Raw genomic sequence first — 16264 nt, forward strand, 5'->3', positions numbered from 1 at the left:
GCTCTATTTCAACCAAAAACACCATCCAAATAGCCGATAAAATATTCAAAACATCAATTTAAATTCGAAATAAATGTAGTAAAATTCTTTAAGTACGGTTTTTACGACTTTAAATGAAATCGATTGTTCGTGGCTCTATTGCGCGGCACGCGCGCCTTTTACTTTGACCCGAGTTGGCAGCACCAATCTCAGTTTCTTTGCTGGCCATTCAAAAGTGTGTGTTCTTACGGCATAGAGCTGGGAAACTATCGATAGTGACACCATTCGATATTTTCGATGTTTTGAAAACGAAAATTCGATACTATCGATAGTATCGTTTTTTTACGATTCTTTTTGCAAATTAAAGTTATAGCAATTTCAAATAGAATTATAATACTATTCAATATGTTTTGACTAAGTAATTAACATAAATATTCTATCCAAGCAACTTTGCACAAATAAAATTGTATTACCATTGCTAAACATACGCTTAGACTCTGAAGACGTGGCGTAGACGCACCCTTTCTTTTGAGATTCAGTTAATATTTTTCACCACCAACTCCAATTTAAGTTAATTTAGAATACATTTTTATTATAAAAAAAAAAATATATATATACATATATATATATATTTGTTTGCATTTTTCTTACTAAATTTCAGCAACAAAGCAGAGATATAAAAATAGTCCCGTACTATCGATAGTGATAAAAAACTATCGATGGTGGCTCAAAAAAAGGAAAAAGTCGATACCTCGATAGTACCATCGATAGTTTCCCAGCTCTATTACGGCATTGTGTTGTGTGTTTGGAATTCAAAATAAACAAGGAGCAGGCTAACCAACAATTGCAGAAACTGCACCCAGCGGTGAGTAACTCCACAAGGAGTAAGTTTTACTAAAGCTTTAAGGCCAAATACGGGGCCAGCCACTGGGCAAGCCTCTGTTTCGCCAGCAAACAACATCGAATCACCTTCGTCTTGTCAATTGACACAAGTTGAATCTTTTTTGGTGGCTATTCTCCGGTTAAAACCACCAACCAATACCCGCCAATTATCTGTCCAGACAAGGTTTATATCGTCCGGACGATCTTACCGAGCCCAGCTCCAGGCATTTCGCAATATGTCATCCGGGTGCGGGAGTAATGTCCGTTGGTTGGTAAAGTAACAACATTGTGAAAGCAGGCATGTGGGCTAGCCTTTGGAGCCCTCGTGAATGCGCCAAAACCTTCCCAGTTAATTTAACCCCCAAGTGCCTAATGTTTGCTGGCTAGATTTAATGCCAGCCTAGTGATATCTGTGAAATTATAAACAATTTGTGGAAAATATTAAATTTTTAGGGCAGAGTTGTCGCCGTTCGCAAGGCAATGGCGATACCCACGGCGCCGCGACAACTCTGCGCACACGCAAAACCTATCGAAAATTTTTTTTATGGGCCCACGGTCGATAAAACACTTTCGTGTGCGCCTCTCTGTCGTGTACAAAAAAAAATATAGAAAAATAGAAAAAGAAATCTTACTAAAACGAAAACGAAGCAACGTCTAGCGGAATATAGCAAAAAACAACGGGACAGCAACCAAGTGCTGTACACGAGTAACCGTAATTTAGCAAGTAAAGTGCAAGGAGCAGCAGCAGCAACAGTTCTACGGGAAAAATGGAAATATGCATAATACGAAAAAGTGGCCAATAACAAAAACAAATACAGACAGCGACAATAGTCAGCAGCAGCAGCAGCAGCAACAACAATAACATCAGCAGCAGCAGGCAGCAACGTGTGTGTTGTAATTGTGGAACCAAGCAGAGGCGGCGGCAGAAAACTGTGTCTGTGCTCCGACGGGGGGTGGTTGTGCTGCGCTGTTCTGGTCGTCTGCTCGCCCATAAATTAGAATCGTGCGACGACGACATTGAGGTCCGCCCTGGAATGCAGCATGTCCGCGGATCAGGATCAATAATCATCATCGTGAGCAGCAGCAGCGGGCAATAAAAAGTTCGAACCAAAAACAAAAAAAAAGAGGAATCACGCGCGCCACCCCAATACGGAAAACGGCTGAAAAATGTTAGCTAAATGCCAAGTTATCTACAATTATTATTTGTTTTGTCCCTGTGTGCGTGCCAGTCGAGTGTGCTGGCTATATGTGTGCTTTTGTGTGTGTGCGATAGCAAAAATAATAAAAAAAAATCCGCTCAAATTGCGATGCCAAATTGTCGCCGCTTCTCCCACTTTTGTCCAATTAATTGATCGTCTTTCAATTGGCGAGACATCCCATATTCAGATTATTCAGCATTTCCATATGCCAAACTCGTATCCGATGTCCGTTCCGCTCCTAGAGCGCTCCATCTCCCAAGGTTGTGCATTGTATAACTTGAATCGGAGCCGAGAGTCCGGTCCCCTCGTTCCTTGTTTATCTTTGCCGTACAGTGGAGGCTGTCACAGGTTGGCCTGGAACTCACTTTGATTCGATAAGCTCGCTTGCTGGGACAAGTGTTGTCACCTGGCATTAGTCCAGAGAGAGAGGGAGAACCCTTATCTCTGACATATTCTAATAAATTTGGTTTCTATTGGGAAACTTTTTAAAATAGCCATTACTTAGGGCCCTCGGCAACGCATTTTCCCAAGGATTAGAGTTGAGGAAGCTTCAAGAAGGCTATATATGGGTTTTTTACATAAAAAGAAAAACAGAGGACTCAAAGTATGATTATGAAATAGGAGTAGCATCTAACTTATGTTCTTTTTGGCCCTAAGAAATTAAGTTTACCCTGTAACTAGAACTATAGCCTTCATAAATCTTGTTTACCCTATAATTTCCTTTAAGCTTAACACTTGAAATTAGCTTTATATGGGGATGATAACACAGCTTTTTGGAACCAAGAAGCGGATGGTTTTTAATGCCTTGAATTCAAATCCTATCTCAGAAAATTTCCTTTACATTAGGATTTTAAAATTTTTGGAATTAAAAACAGTTCTTGCTCTTTAAAATCAGTTTTTAAAATTTGGAAAAAATATTATTGGTTTCAGAAATATTTTTTTTCATATATAATAAACGATAAATATCATAAAATAACGATATAAATTTAAAAGACAATATCTCTAATATTCATAAAGATTTTTCCAAATTGATTTTTTATACTTTAGAAAGAGCTTTTATTATGTTTGGAATTGTGAATAGTGCCTCAAGACACTTTTGGGTCCTGGACGGTTAAGTAATGAAAGGTTTCTTAGTTTAAATTAATAGCTCAATTAGTAAACAACTAGACCAGTAAGAAGGTTTCTCAGTTTAGACAGTTCTTAAGGGCCCAAATACTAGCAGAGCTTCCTAAAACCCATTTGCTAGTCGAATATAATTAGTTTTAAATAGACCTAGAATATGGTCAAGTCAACCTTGGACGGTGAGCGAGCGAGTGAGTCACTGATTAGCAGCTTTCACTGTACCCCGCACGCACTAGAACGCACACAGGCGACGACGCAACCATCTACCACACCATTGCCCGGGTGTATGTGGCTGTGGACGTGAGCAAATGTTTACTCAAGAACAATTTTTACAGAGCCAGCAGTAGCAGCAGCAGCCGGAGATCGAGGGAAGAGGAGATCAAGGAGGAGGAGCAGCAGCAGCAGTTGGAGCACGACGGTGCTCTGAGTAGGTAAAAGCCAGCCTGATCAAGCCAGCACCATGGTGAGTAACAATCTAGTGGTGCCCGTGGTCCTCTGGGGACCCACAGCCCCCACCCATTGCATCTCGAGCGTGTTCCTATCGGATGACCAGCTGACGCTAGTTACCGGCTGCTACGATGGACAGATCTGCCTGTGGCAGGTGGAGCCCAGCACATTGAAGATGTCGCCGCGGTGCCTCCTGGTGGGACACTCCGCCCCGGTATTGTGCCTGGTGCGTGCCTCTCTCCTGCCGGAGAACAGCTTTCTGGTCAGCTCGTCGGAGAACGGCGAGATGTGCACCTGGGACCTCACGGACGGCAAGTGCATGGAGGCGGTCAAGCTGCCGCAGGTTCACACCCAAATCCAGAGCTATCACACGGCCAACAGCGAGGATGTGCGTCTCTTCTGCATCGGCTACTATGCCGAGATCATGGTCATGGATCCCTTCAGCCTCGAGGTCATCTATGTGCTCAGCTCCAAGGTTAAGCCGGACTGGATCTCCGCCATCCATGTGCTGCGTCCGATGCGTCGCAAGGATGATGTGGTGCTGGCCATCACCACCACCGGCACCGTAAAGGTGTGGACCCTCACGGGCAACGAGAACAAGCATGCGGAGCCCATCTACGAGAACGAATCGAAGGAGATCCGATGCCTCAACGCCATCACCATGAACTGCTGTGCCCAGAACCAGCGAACGGTGCTCCTCGTGTGCACCAAGTACTGGCAAATCTACGATGCCGGTGACTTCACCGTCCTCTGCTCCGTCATTGCCCCCGCCCGGGAGCGGTGGCAGGGCGGCGATTTCATCACCTCAGACCGTGTCATGTTGTGGACGGACGAGGGCAAGGGGTATCTGTACAAGCTGCCTGCCAATTGCATTCCGGACAACAAGGAATTCCATTCGAAGAGCGTCGTCCGCGATGCCCCCTACCTGTACTATGTCCTGCAGCACGCCGGCGACAAGGTGCTCTCGTGTCCGCCGGCAATGAAATTGCTCCAGGGCACTGGCGGCCAGCACAATCTACTGCGCGGTGACTCCGAGGGCTATATCTCCGTGTGGAATGTGCCGGAGGTGCCGCTGGATAACATCAGCATACTGCAGGCCAAGCAGATGCCGCCGCGTGTCCTCAAACCGCATGTGTGTACCTCACTGGTGGAGGCGTGGTCCATTATGGATCCACCGCCCGTCGGCATCCTCGACCAGCTGTCGCGCATCACCGAGTCGCCGGTGAAGCTCACCTCGAGCATCTATCTGCCCCAGCAGAGTCGCCTGGTGATTGGACGCGAGGATGGCAGCATTGTAATCGTCCCGGCCACCCAGACGGTGATGATGCAGCTGCTGGTGGGAATCAAGCAGAACTTCAGCGATTGGCCCTCGCATCAGATCCTCTACGGTCACCGCGGCAGGGTGAACTGCCTGCTCTGCCCCTCAATGATCCATTCGCGGTACGAGAAGTCCCATCTGCTGTCCGGCGGCATTGATTTCGCCGTCTGCCTGTGGGATCTGTACAGTGGAAGCCTGCTGCATCGATTCTGTGTCCATGCCGGCGAGATAACGCAGCTCCTGGTGCCGCCGGAGAGCTGCAGCCCGAGGATACTGAAGTGCATCTGCTCGGTGGCCTCGGATCATTCGGTAACGCTGGTCTCCCTGCAGGAGCGCAAATGCGTGACGCTGGCCAGTCGCCACCTGTTCCCCGTGGTCACCATCAAGTGGCGCCCGCTGGACGACTTCCTCATCGTGGGCTGCTCCGATGGCAGCGTGTACGTGTGGCAGATGGAGACGGGACACTTGGATCGCGTCCTTCACGGCATGCTGGCCGAGGAGGTGCTCTCCGCCTGCGACGAGCAGGCAGAAGATGGCGGCTCCGGCGGAGGCGGCGGATCGAATGGCGCCTCCAGTGCCAGTGAAATGGGCATGGCCAATCCGGCGGTGCACTTCTTCCGCGGCCTCAAGTCGCGCAACATGAACGCCATACGGCATGCCACGCAGCGTGGCATCACGCAGCTCCAGCAGCTGCAGGGACACAACCAGGGCAACTTTGACTTCCTAATGAAGCACCGCAGCAATCCGCTGGTCATCCAGGGACTGCGTACCAATCCCAAGGACGCCGAGAGTCACATCCTCTTCTTCGACATCGAGGGACTGATCTTTGAGCTGCACAGCGAGGAGTATGCCCAGATGACGCCGGCCACGCTGGAGGCGCTCGGAGTGCACCTGCAGAACCCCAAGGACGGCAAGTCGATGCATCTGGATGCGAGCAAGAAGATCGGAGACTTCTTTAGCAAGGTCAAGAACAAGGCGGTGGATGTGGAGAAGATACTGAAGGACAAGGACAAGCATGGCCTTGTCCAGAAGTTCAAGGAAAAGACGGAGATTGTCGAGAAGAAGGTGCAGGCGAAGGTGGAGAGCCTCCAGAAGGCCGTCGAGCCGCACGAGGAGCAGCAGGATCTCAAGAGCAAGATCGCCTCCAAAATGGAGGTCACCCATGTGATGGAGGTGGCCCAGCTGCTGCTCTCGCTGCTCCATTCGTGGGGCCTCGATCCGCATCTGGACAAGATGTGCGAGACGCGTTTGGGCCTCCTGCGTCCCATAGTGCCCATCTCGTACGGCGTGCTCTCCAAGGCCGGCTACATGTCCCTGCTGCTGCCGACGTGGCAGAACAACTATGCCATCCCGCCGGGCATCCAGTTGCCCTCCAGCTCCAAGAAGCGTCCGTTGCCCGAGGAGCTGCAGCGCCTGGAGCACCTGACAGCCGTATTTACATCGCGCCTGCACTGGGAACTGAGCACCACGCTGACAACCAATCACATCCTCGCCCTGGTGGCCATGTCCAACACGCTGCTCTCGATGAGCGCTGCCTCCTTCCTGCCGGACAGCGAGAAGCACAAGAAGCTGCAGCGCCTGGCACAGCGCACGGACTCGACGCTGAGCAACGAGGAGGAGCGCGAGGAGCTGATGGCCCACCACATCTCGCAGATCAAGCACGCCTGGAGTCTGCTGGCCACCCACCATTGCTTCCTGCTGCCGGACAAGATCGAGGCCCTGGAGCCAAAGAAGTTCAAGCGGCCGCAGGTGGAGATGATGGTCAAGCGTTGGCAGCACCACTGCATCGAGATCCGGGAGGCAGCGCAGCAGATACTGCTGGGTGAGCTCACCCGCATGGGCAAGAAGGGACGCAAGCAGCTGGTGGAGAGCTGGGCCCAGTACCTGCCGCTGTACACGCACACGGAACCGATTGTCGGCGCCCAGCAGCAGTTGGCCCTGCTCAGTCAGCCGGCAGGCGGAGGCGGCGGCGGAGCTGGATCCGGTTCGGGTGCCAATAACGGCGGCGTTGGCTCTGGGTCTGGTGGAGGCGGATCAGGTGGAAATATAGGCGGCGGCGGTGGGATGGGATCCGGCGGTGGAGTGACCGGTGGCGATGCCCACCAAGACGAGGATTACGAGGAGGAGGAGGAGGAAATAATACGCAAACCATCCAGCTTGTCGGAGCTAAAACGCAAGCAGACCACAGCGGTCATACTCCTGGGCGTCATCGGTGCCGAATTCGGCCAGGATATTTCGCAGGAGTCGCCCAATCATCGCGGCAGCATAAGCTTGGCCACGGGCGCCACTCTGGCCGGCAGCGAGCGCCGGAAATCGAGCGTGGTCGAGGGCTTCGGCATAGCCAACAACCTGGCCCGCCTCACCTCGATGGCTTTGGCCCATCTCCTGTATGCGCCGCCATCCCCCAAGCTGCCACAGTACACGCCACTCCGTCGGGCGGCCATCGATCTGCTGGGCAGGGGATTCACCGTGTGGGAACCATACCTGGACGTGTCCAAGGTGCTGCTCGGCCTGCTGGAGATCTCATGCGAGGGCAAGGCTGTGCCGAATCTAAACTACAAGCTCCCACTGACACCCCAGGCGGATGCCTGCCGGACAGCCAGGCATGCGCTGCGCCTGATAGCCACCGCCCGGCCGGCGGCCTTCATCACCACAATGGCCCGTGAGGTGGCCAGGTACAATACGATGCAGCAGAATGCCCAGTCCATTAACACGCCGCTGACCCAGTCCGTCCTGCACAAGGCCAAGGGCGAGATACTGCAGTGCGTGGAGATGCTGATCGACAAGATGCAATCGGAGATAGCCGGTCTCCTGGTGGAGGTAATGGACATAGCCCTGCATTGTGTGGACAGCAATGAGTTGAAGAGTCGCGGCCTGGCGGAGCTCTGTCCCTCGATCTGCAAGTTCAATCAGATCTCGCACTGCGCCCAGACCCGGCGCATTGCCGTGGGGGCCAACAGCGGTAACCTGGCCATCTATGAGCTGCGGCAGAACAAGTGCCAGATGATACCGGCGCACACGCATCCCATCACCTCGCTGGCCTTCTCGCCGGACGGCAAGTACCTCGTCTCGTATTCGTGCGCCGAGAATCGGCTCTCCTTCTGGCAGACCTCGACGGGCATGTTCGGTCTGGGCCAGTCGCAGACGCGCTGCACCAAGGGCTACTCGACTGCTCCGATACCGGATGTCTCCCGCCTGAATCCGATGCGGCTGGCCAAGCTGGTGTGGATCAACAATCGGACGGTGACCCTGATGCTGGCCGATGGCTCCGAGACGCGATTCAATGTCTAGGGAAGGCGACGATGCATAAGGCAAGGTTATTAGGCAATCAGCAGCGCGGCTTCAAAAGCAGCGAGAACATGGAAAGAAGATGGAGAATGGTAGATGGTGGATGCAGGATGCAGGAGTGCAGGTAGCAGAAACGACAAAACAATAATTATTCAAAGATAAAACCCGGAAACGTCTGGCGTTTCCTTAAATAATAAATAAGTAAGGCAATGGAAACAAGGAAAAGCTAAGCGAAAAGTAACAGTCAAAGGACGAAACTACACTGAAAACTTGAGGAGAGGAAAACCCAAGCACTATAAGCAGCATTAAGTTAAAAAGAGAAGGGAATAGAGAGAGGGAATAGAGAGAGAGAGAGAGAGAGAGAATAGGAAACGGAAAACGGAAAATTCAATACAACACACATTTTGTTATTTATTTATATATATATATATACTTACCCTATATATCTGTATCTGTATCCGTATCTGTATTTTAATGTATTACACGATTTTAATATGCCCCCCTGTTTAAATACCCCCCCTGCTACGTCCATTTTATGATTTAGTTTCTTAACTTTTACCCACACAACACCTCGTGTTTCTGCTTTGTTGTTCGGTTTCCAAATGCGGAAGGAAAACAGAAAACCAAGTCCAAATATTAACAAAGTAAACAACAATTAACCAGATGCAAAACACACACACACACAACGCAAAGGAAAGAAAAGGAAAAACAATTAAAATTATATAAAAAAAAAACAAAGATTGAAAAGCTGTTATTATTATTACACAACTATTATTATTATTACTATTGTATGCTACTATTACTATTATTATTGATATTTGTTATGCCTAATGTATTGTTATATATATATACCTAAAGAGGAAAACCTAAACAAATGTATTGAGCAAAGTTGCGAAACGAAAACTAAAACGAAAAAAAAAACAAAAACACTAAATAAAATAAATTATATAGAGCGAAGAAGTCAGGTGTTTAATTTTTTTTTTTTTACATACATATATACATTTTTTTTGTGAACCTTACTTTTATTGTAATTCCTATAATTGATAACTTCTTCGTCTTCTTTCGATGTCATATTTCTGCTTAAGCGTGTGTAAAAAGTCTTTGTTGTTCTGTGAAAATAATACATACATGCATACTTATATACGAGATCCTTTAAAGTATTACACAAAATAAAACAAAATAAAAAAGATACGAAACGAAGCAACTACAACAATTATGTACGGAGAGTATAAAACAAAAACAAAAAAAAAGAAATAAACTCAAAACCAAACATGAGCAATTTTCGGGCATTTTTACTTTTACTTACAGTGGGCACTGTAGTTTTACTTACAGTGTACAGTAATATTTTTTTCTATATTTTCTATATTTTAAATTTCAAATGTATAATACTTAACATTATTTAAAAAAATGGTATCTGAAAAGTTGTTGCACTACCTTTTTGTAGATATACATTTATTTATGTTTATTTAAAAATTAAACAAGAAACTTGCAGAAACAAGCAAAAAAAAGTTTACCTAAAACCAGAAATGCACCCAAAAATTATTAAAAATATGCCAAAGAATAATCCGTTGTGATACCATAAATATAAATGGTTATCGAAACAAGTTTTTAATATTAATTAAATTCCCTAATAAATTATTTTCTTATTTGTTTTTTATAAGGCAAAATCGAATATTAAAGTAACTCAACTTTTGATCTTTTTTAAGTTGATGTATGATTATAATTTAATTTTAGATAAACTATTAATTTTTCTATAAAAAACCGAATAAACCATGATTAAATTTACCATTTTTTTAATTATATATATTTTTAATTTTAATTTTAAATAAACTTTTGTTTTATTTTTTTTTCGCATTTGAAGTTAAAAAAATAAATAACAAAATATTAAAGTAGTTTTTTTTTAGTTTATGTATTTTTTTTATAATTTAATTTTAAATAAACTCTTAATTTATCTTTTTCTAAAATAAAACAAGCTTTAATTTACCATTTTTTACATAATGTCGTTTCTCGGTAGTTAAAGTTGAAAAAAAAAAACCGAATATTTATGCTATCCACTGTACATCTCTCAGAGGAGCTAAGGTGCAGACTGTACTTTCCTCTGACAATTTCCTACTCCCACTTAAGCTTACTCATCCCCCTATCTTCCCTGAATTACAGCCGTTTTGTTGCTCGCCCAGTGAGAATGCCCGTCGCCGAAGCCCAGAGAGGCCGGGGAAGGAAGTCGGCTGCAGCCCGGACACAATCCGCCACCCACAGCGAGGAGGAGGAGGACGAGCAGCCGCAGCAGCAGCAGCAGCGACGATCCAACAAGGTGGAGCCAATGGACGTGGAGGACGAAGACAACAACGATCGCGAAGACCCAGACGCCGAACTCGACGAGGGCGAGGATGAGGAGGAGGAGCACTTGGACGAAGGCGAGGAGGAGGAGGAAAATGACGACGACGACGACCAGGATCAGGATAGCAGCAATGAGACAAGCGAACCGGAGGAGCAGGCAGAGCCGCCGGCCTTTAGCCTGGCCACGCTCGGGCTGCAGCGCGTGGGCAGCGCCCCGCCGCCCAAGCCCAAGGTGCAAAAGGCACCCATCCTGACCCTCAATGCCCGCGGTATGCCGGCCCGCATCCGCAAAAAGAATCGTCTGTTCTACGACGAGAACATCATTAACGATGACAAGCCGCTCCGCATGAGTCTGGCGCCCAAGAAGATGCCCGGACGACCGCCGCTCTCCGCCGGCGGAGGCTCCGCCCAGAAGACACCGCTGACGCCCTCCAAGGTGCTGAAGAAGCGCAAGGGTGTTGTCTCCCGCTACATGCGCTCCAGTGACGGCTCCAGCTCCAACTCGGCCAGCAGTCAGCAGCAGCAGCCGGCCCAGTTGGGCAGGCACAAGAAGACGCCATCGAAGGGTTCGCCGGCGGGCAAACTGCAGACATCCGGCAGGCTGGTGAAGAGCGGCCGCGGGGCCCACCTGATTGGTGGCAAGGGTTCGGCGGCAGCAGCTGCAGCAGTGGCCGCCGCCGAGGAGGAGGCCACCCAGGCGGAGGCCCATGCGGCGGCCCACAAGCGACTGGGTCAGTCCATTGGGATGCGCCTACGGAATGTCCTCAAGCTGCCCAAGGCGCACAAGTGGGCCATTGCCGAGTGGTTCTACTCGTATGTGGACAAGCCGCTCTTCGAGAGCCGGGACGAGGTGATGACCCATGTGAACGAGCTGGCGCCACGCCTGGTCCCCCGCCTGCTCACCCGCCACGAGTGGATCAACATTAGGCGGCGGATGGGCAGGCCGCGTCGCTGCTCGGCCAAGTTCTTCAGTGAGGAGCGCAAGGAGCTGGACCGCAAGCGGCAGCTCATCAGGACCCTGCAGTCCCGAAAGCCCGGCGAGCTCAAGGATTCAATGCTGCTGTCGGATATGCCCGAGAAGATACCGATGCCGCTGCCGCTGGGCACCAAGGTGACGGCCAGGCTGCGTTCACCCCAGGACGGGATTTTTGCCGGCACAGTGGCTGCCTACGATTCCCTGAACGCCATGTACCGGGTGACCTTCGAGCGACTGGGCCTGGGCACTCACGCCGTGCCGGACTACGAGATCGTGTCGGAGAACTTCCACGAGATGCTGCCGCTGCACAGCTTCACCAAGGACTTCCGGCCCAACCTGATGTGCATCTATCAGACGAACAATCTCGGCTTTACCACCAACCTGGGCTTCACGGCCAACCTCTCCAGCAATTATCTGCAGAAGAAGATCGAGAAGGGGACGGGGCCAGGAACAGGAGGAGGAGGAGCAGCTGGTGCTGGCAGTCCCCAGAAGCATCATCTGGCCAGCAACAATGCGGATGCCCGAAAGGCGCTCAGCATGAAGCTGAACAAGAGCGATCCCTTGCTGGGCCAGGATTCGGTCTCCGAAAGCCCCATCCGGCAGCAGCTGGCCCGGCATCATCATCATCAGCATCGGCACAGCTACTCGAGCACGCTGCTCGAGCACCTGGTCCACCTGCAGAAGCACATTGCGGTGAAGGCCGATCGCATCCAGCGGCTGAACAAGATGAACAGCACCGCGGAACTGGCCCTAGCCGAGATGATCAACCAGGACGAGAACGGAGAGTGCCATCGCCGCCAGATTGCAGATAACTTTCAACGACAATATGCCTACAACATTGTGTCCATTGAGAAGAACAACGTCGATCTCATGTTCGAGCTGACCAAGGTCCAGGAGCTCTCCTCCAGCCTTACGCGCAATCCCAATGTCCAGGCCATGATCTCGCCGACGTATATGCGCGAGGAGTGCCGGGCCAAGGCTGCCCTCACGGTGGACGAGATGAACAAGGGGCTGGTTAAGAATCCGCGCATGATTCGTCTCCTGAAGAACCTAACCACGCTGCTGATCCTCACCCAGAATCTTAGCGGCGACAACAAGGTCTTCGAGGGCTGTCTCGAGGAGGTGCGCTCCAATCTCTTCTCCAGCGACAATAGCGAGGTCTTCAGGAAGAGCGTGCAGGCGCGGCTGGAGTACATTACCAAGGACATTGCCAGGAGTATGGAGGAGAAGCAGGAGGACGATGAGGAGGAGGACGAGGAGGAGCAACACGAGCAGGAGGACGAGTCCAAAGACAGCTCGAAGGCGAAAACGAAAGAGAAGGAGCAGAAGCAGCAGTCGGAAGAGAGAAGCAAGGAACCTGGCAAGGTGCCACACAAAAGGGAAGACCCAGAGTCGGAGACGGAGACGGAAGCTGAAAGGAAAGAGGAGGTGAAGAAGGAGAAACTGGACAGAAGTCAGAAGGAGGAGGAGGTGGAGGAAAAGGAGAAGGAGCAGGAGCACAAGTCGAAGGCAGAAGAGGAGACAGAGCCCGAAATGGAGGAGCATCATCTGGAGCCAGAGCCTGAGCATGAGCCAGAGCATTCACAGTCACCCAATGCGGCCGCCACCGACGACACCCAGATCACCATCGAGTCGATGAAGGAGTCCGAGGAGGAGTTCCTTTCGAATACCGAAACGGAGGACGACGAAATGGCCGACGAGGAACTGCAGCAGCTGAAAATGTCGGCCGACCTCTCCGGGGATGAGTTCGTCTACGTCAAGTAGAGGATGTAGATGGTAGTCCCTCTCCCCCGTTCCCCTTTTTTTTTGTCCCCCACTTTTATTCTCCCTTAGGTTAAACAAAAAAAAAAAACTCCAACGTTGCAATAGAAGGTGCAACAAGCAGCAACCGCAAGCCTTGGCTTCCACTGTGTACACAAAAAGTGGAAGCAGAGGCCATCATCTCCCTTTGATTATCTAATGCAGAATCTGCTAAGAATTTATTAAAGCAAATTTAAGGAATGCATTAAGAGTTGTATAGAAAAGCCCCGGCAATAAAGAGTTTCAAATTAAATGTAGACTTTTCTGGATTTTGGCAAAGGGATCGATCACCTTTAAGCTTTTCAGTTTTTTTCTTTTAATTTTAATTTGCTTTTATTAATTATCTTTCGGTGAAACCATTGCATGATCTCAGGAATTTACAAAGTCACAAAAAGCAGGAGCAGAAAGTCGTTTAGAATTGCTAGCCAAAAGTGTAGTTAATCCTCATCCTCATCGTCATCGTCGTCATCCTCTTCGCTGGACTGGTCCAGCCATTGGACCAGCTTGGCCAGGCTCTGGCGCAGCTGAGCATGCTCCTGGTCGTCCAACTGCTCGTACCAGGCCTGGATGGCATCCTCGGACACAAAGTCCTTGTCGTACAGGTAGTGGACAATCTGCGAGATTTTCTCCCTGACCAGCGGGTTCTCCTCGTAAACGTCCTGAATGGAAAAAGAACAAAGAGTTACCAGAGAGAATAGAAAGAGAAGGAGATAGACAGCACCTCCAGTGCCTTGAGGCAGTCCAGCATGGCATCCTCGCTCTTGATATAATTGGAGACTACCGGTCCCAGCTGCTTGAAGGCGGCATTTATGGCCACCAAAACATTGCTGTTCGCCGGCTCCACAATGCTTTGCATGCCAAAGACGGCCTTTACCACATTGAAGTTGACCTCCTTGAGGGACATGTTGTAGGCATAACGCGACGAGTTGATCTCCAGGATAAGAAAGTCGGGATTGGACTTTTCCCGGTAGCCGCGGGTCAAGGAATCAATCACCTCGCCCAGGAAGACTAAAAAGGATCAGGGATGGTAAGTGTGAGAGAGGGAGAAGGAGAATGAAGTCTCACTGTTGGTGTCATCGGGCAGCGGCGTCACCGCCCGCGAGGCATCGTCGTCGTCTTCGCTGTGGTCGCTGCAGTAGCTCATTTCGTCCAGCGGCGCCAGCAGGTCACCCATTTTGGGTATGCTTAGAGCCTGCTGTGGCAGGAAGTCGTCCCCATCAGAGTCCTCGGGATCCCCGGTGGTCAGATCGCTGATGATGAAGGCATGAGGACCCAGAGACTGCAGTTCCACTGGAAAAAAAGAAGAGCAATTACTAACAAGAATGGAATGGGTTTCCCTCCCACCTGGCGCCTCCTGCTGCTCCTGGTCATCGGTAAGCTGTGTGGTGGGCGTGCTGGTGATCAGAGTCTTGGCCAGCTTCGTCTTTGCCGGCAGAACACTCTTGGCGCCAAGCACACAACCGGCGCTCACATCGCAGTCCTCGTTGACAATGGCACCCTCACCCAGGACGCAGTGCTCCAGCCGGCAATTGTCCTTGACGGTGACATTGGCCATCAGGAAGACATTGGTCAGCCGACAGTTCTTGCCGATGCGGCAGTTGAGCCCAATGACGCTGTCGCTGATCACCGAGCCGCTGTCCACGTGGCTGCCCGCCTGAATCACCACATTCTCATGCAGCGCCACCTTGGACACGTGCGCCTCGTGGCTCTTGTAGATGTTGTCCTTGTGGAAGACATACTGCTGCTGCAGTCTGTAGACGCCCATGTCGGGTACCAGTGGATAGGCCCAACGGTTGATGATGTCCCGGCTGACCAGCTGATACGCCGGCCAGCTGTTCACCTTGTGTGCATACTGGGCCGCCGGCAGGAGGGCCACATAGATCCTACTGTCCAGCAGCTCCTCGTTGATCAGCAGGCCGCGCACAAAGTCGTCGCGGGTCTGGAAGTCAAAGTTATCGCTGAACAGCGATAACATGGACGGCGATCCGATGGCTATCTGTGGATCGAGCAGATTGTGATGGAGCGCCACGCAGGAGTTGCCCAGGAAGATGTCTAAAGGGATTTGGTAGCGAGACTCCTTCTGGTGCACCTTCAAACGCTGATGGTAGTGCAACCGATCGTTGCGACGATCGACGGCAATGAGCAGCTCGTTGCCTGTGCGCACATTATTGGAGCACTCCTTGAACACCAGCGTGGCGGCCGTGCCCTTGTCGAACTTGGCCTGCCGCTTGTGCTGCTCCAGCACCGGCCGCAGGTCGGCATTTGTTACCGTGTCCGCGCCCAGCAGTATGAAGTTTCCCCGAATCAGAGCCTTGGCATCCAAATCTCGCATGGCATCGCCAAAGCAGCGACATCCCTCGCCGCCAATCACATGCACCGTCATCTTGAAGGACCACGAGGCGTACGTGGCAATGCCCGCCCTGGCAGAGGCACAACAAAATCACCATTAAGAGCACAATTGCATCATCTCCACCACTCACTTGATATGATCCCGGACATCCTGCAGGTAGAGGCTGGCGTACACAAAGACCTCCTCCACGCCGCTGCGGTTGAGGGCGATGAGCGCATAGTCCAGCATGCTCACATTCACCAGCGGCAGCAGAGCCTGGTCAGAGGAAGGGGGATCAATTAGAGAGACTCGTGGCCGCCGGCCATGAATGGCATACGCACCGTGGAGCCCTCGTCGGAGAGCGGCTTGAAGTTCCACACATTGTTGTCGGCAATCAGGACCGCCTGCACGATTTCCTTCTCGAACTGGGCCATTTTTTGGGATCGGGACGCTTTCGATTCGCCCCGCGATTAATGTTGTTAAGGAAACAGCTGATTGTCGTTGTCGTTAATATTAAATGAAACAATCGATTTACGATTTATCGATTCACTCTCTATTGAGAAAGGTAGGAAACCGGGCTAAGAAAT

General features: G+C 50.3%; 3 protein-coding genes across 3 annotated transcripts; 2 read left to right on the forward strand and 1 right to left on the reverse strand.

Annotated features, from left to right (window-relative positions):
* Positions 1-152: 152 nt before the first annotated feature.
* mip130 (Myb-interacting protein 130) lies at positions 153-13601 on the forward strand. The gene is made up of 3 exons (XM_070288741.1): positions 153-224; positions 764-844; positions 10393-13601. The coding sequence occupies exon 3, from the start codon at positions 10418-10420 to the stop codon at positions 13310-13312; it is 2895 nt and encodes a 964-aa protein (XP_070144842.1). The 5' UTR covers positions 153-224; positions 764-844; positions 10393-10417; the 3' UTR covers positions 13313-13601.
* Rbcn-3B (WD repeat-containing protein Rbcn-3B) lies at positions 1395-9514 on the forward strand. Its single transcript, XM_017173467.3, has 2 exons — positions 1395-2030; positions 3518-9514. Exon 2 carries the CDS (start codon positions 3643-3645, stop codon positions 8236-8238), a length of 4596 nt encoding a protein of 1531 aa, XP_017028956.1. The 5' UTR covers positions 1395-2030; positions 3518-3642; the 3' UTR covers positions 8239-9514.
* Positions 13602-13662: 61 nt separating the features above from the next.
* eIF2Bepsilon (eukaryotic translation initiation factor 2B subunit epsilon) lies at positions 13663-16180 on the reverse strand. Its single transcript, XM_017173469.2, has 6 exons — positions 16019-16180; positions 15829-15953; positions 14693-15768; positions 14414-14638; positions 14070-14356; positions 13663-14007 (listed from the first exon to the last, which is right to left on the reverse strand). The coding sequence occupies exons 1-6, from the start codon at positions 16109-16111 to the stop codon at positions 13786-13788; spliced, it is 2028 nt and encodes a 675-aa protein (XP_017028958.1). The 5' UTR covers positions 16112-16180; the 3' UTR covers positions 13663-13785.
* Between the last annotated feature and the right edge of the window lie 84 nt (positions 16181-16264).

Source organism: Drosophila kikkawai, chromosome X, assembly GCF_030179895.1.
Source record: "Drosophila kikkawai strain 14028-0561.14 chromosome X, DkikHiC1v2, whole genome shotgun sequence".
In the NCBI taxonomy this organism is placed as follows: domain Eukaryota; kingdom Metazoa; phylum Arthropoda; class Insecta; order Diptera; family Drosophilidae; genus Drosophila; species Drosophila kikkawai.

What these genes read in the sequence shown, in the direction of transcription:
- Rbcn-3B (XM_017173467.3), top strand. Translation starts at nt 3,643, where the DNA reads ATGGTGAGTAACAATCTAGTGGTGCCCGTGGTCCTCTGGGGACCCACA.
- mip130 (XM_070288741.1), top strand. Translation starts at nt 10,418, where the DNA reads ATGCCCGTCGCCGAAGCCCAGAGAGGCCGGGGAAGGAAGTCGGCTGCA.
- eIF2Bepsilon (XM_017173469.2), bottom strand. Translation starts at nt 16,111, where the DNA reads ATGGCCCAGTTCGAGAAGGAAATCGTGCAGGCGGTCCTGATTGCCGAC. An exon ending in TCTCCGACGAGGGCTCCACG is followed by an intron (nt 15,954 to 16,018) that starts GTGCGTATGCCA and finishes TCCTCTGACCAG; the next exon opens with GCTCTGCTGCCGCTGGTGAA. An exon ending in GGAGCAGCAGGAGGCGCCAG is followed by an intron (nt 14,639 to 14,692) that starts GTGGGAGGGAAA and finishes CTTTTTTTCCAG; the next exon opens with TGGAACTGCAGTCTCTGGGT.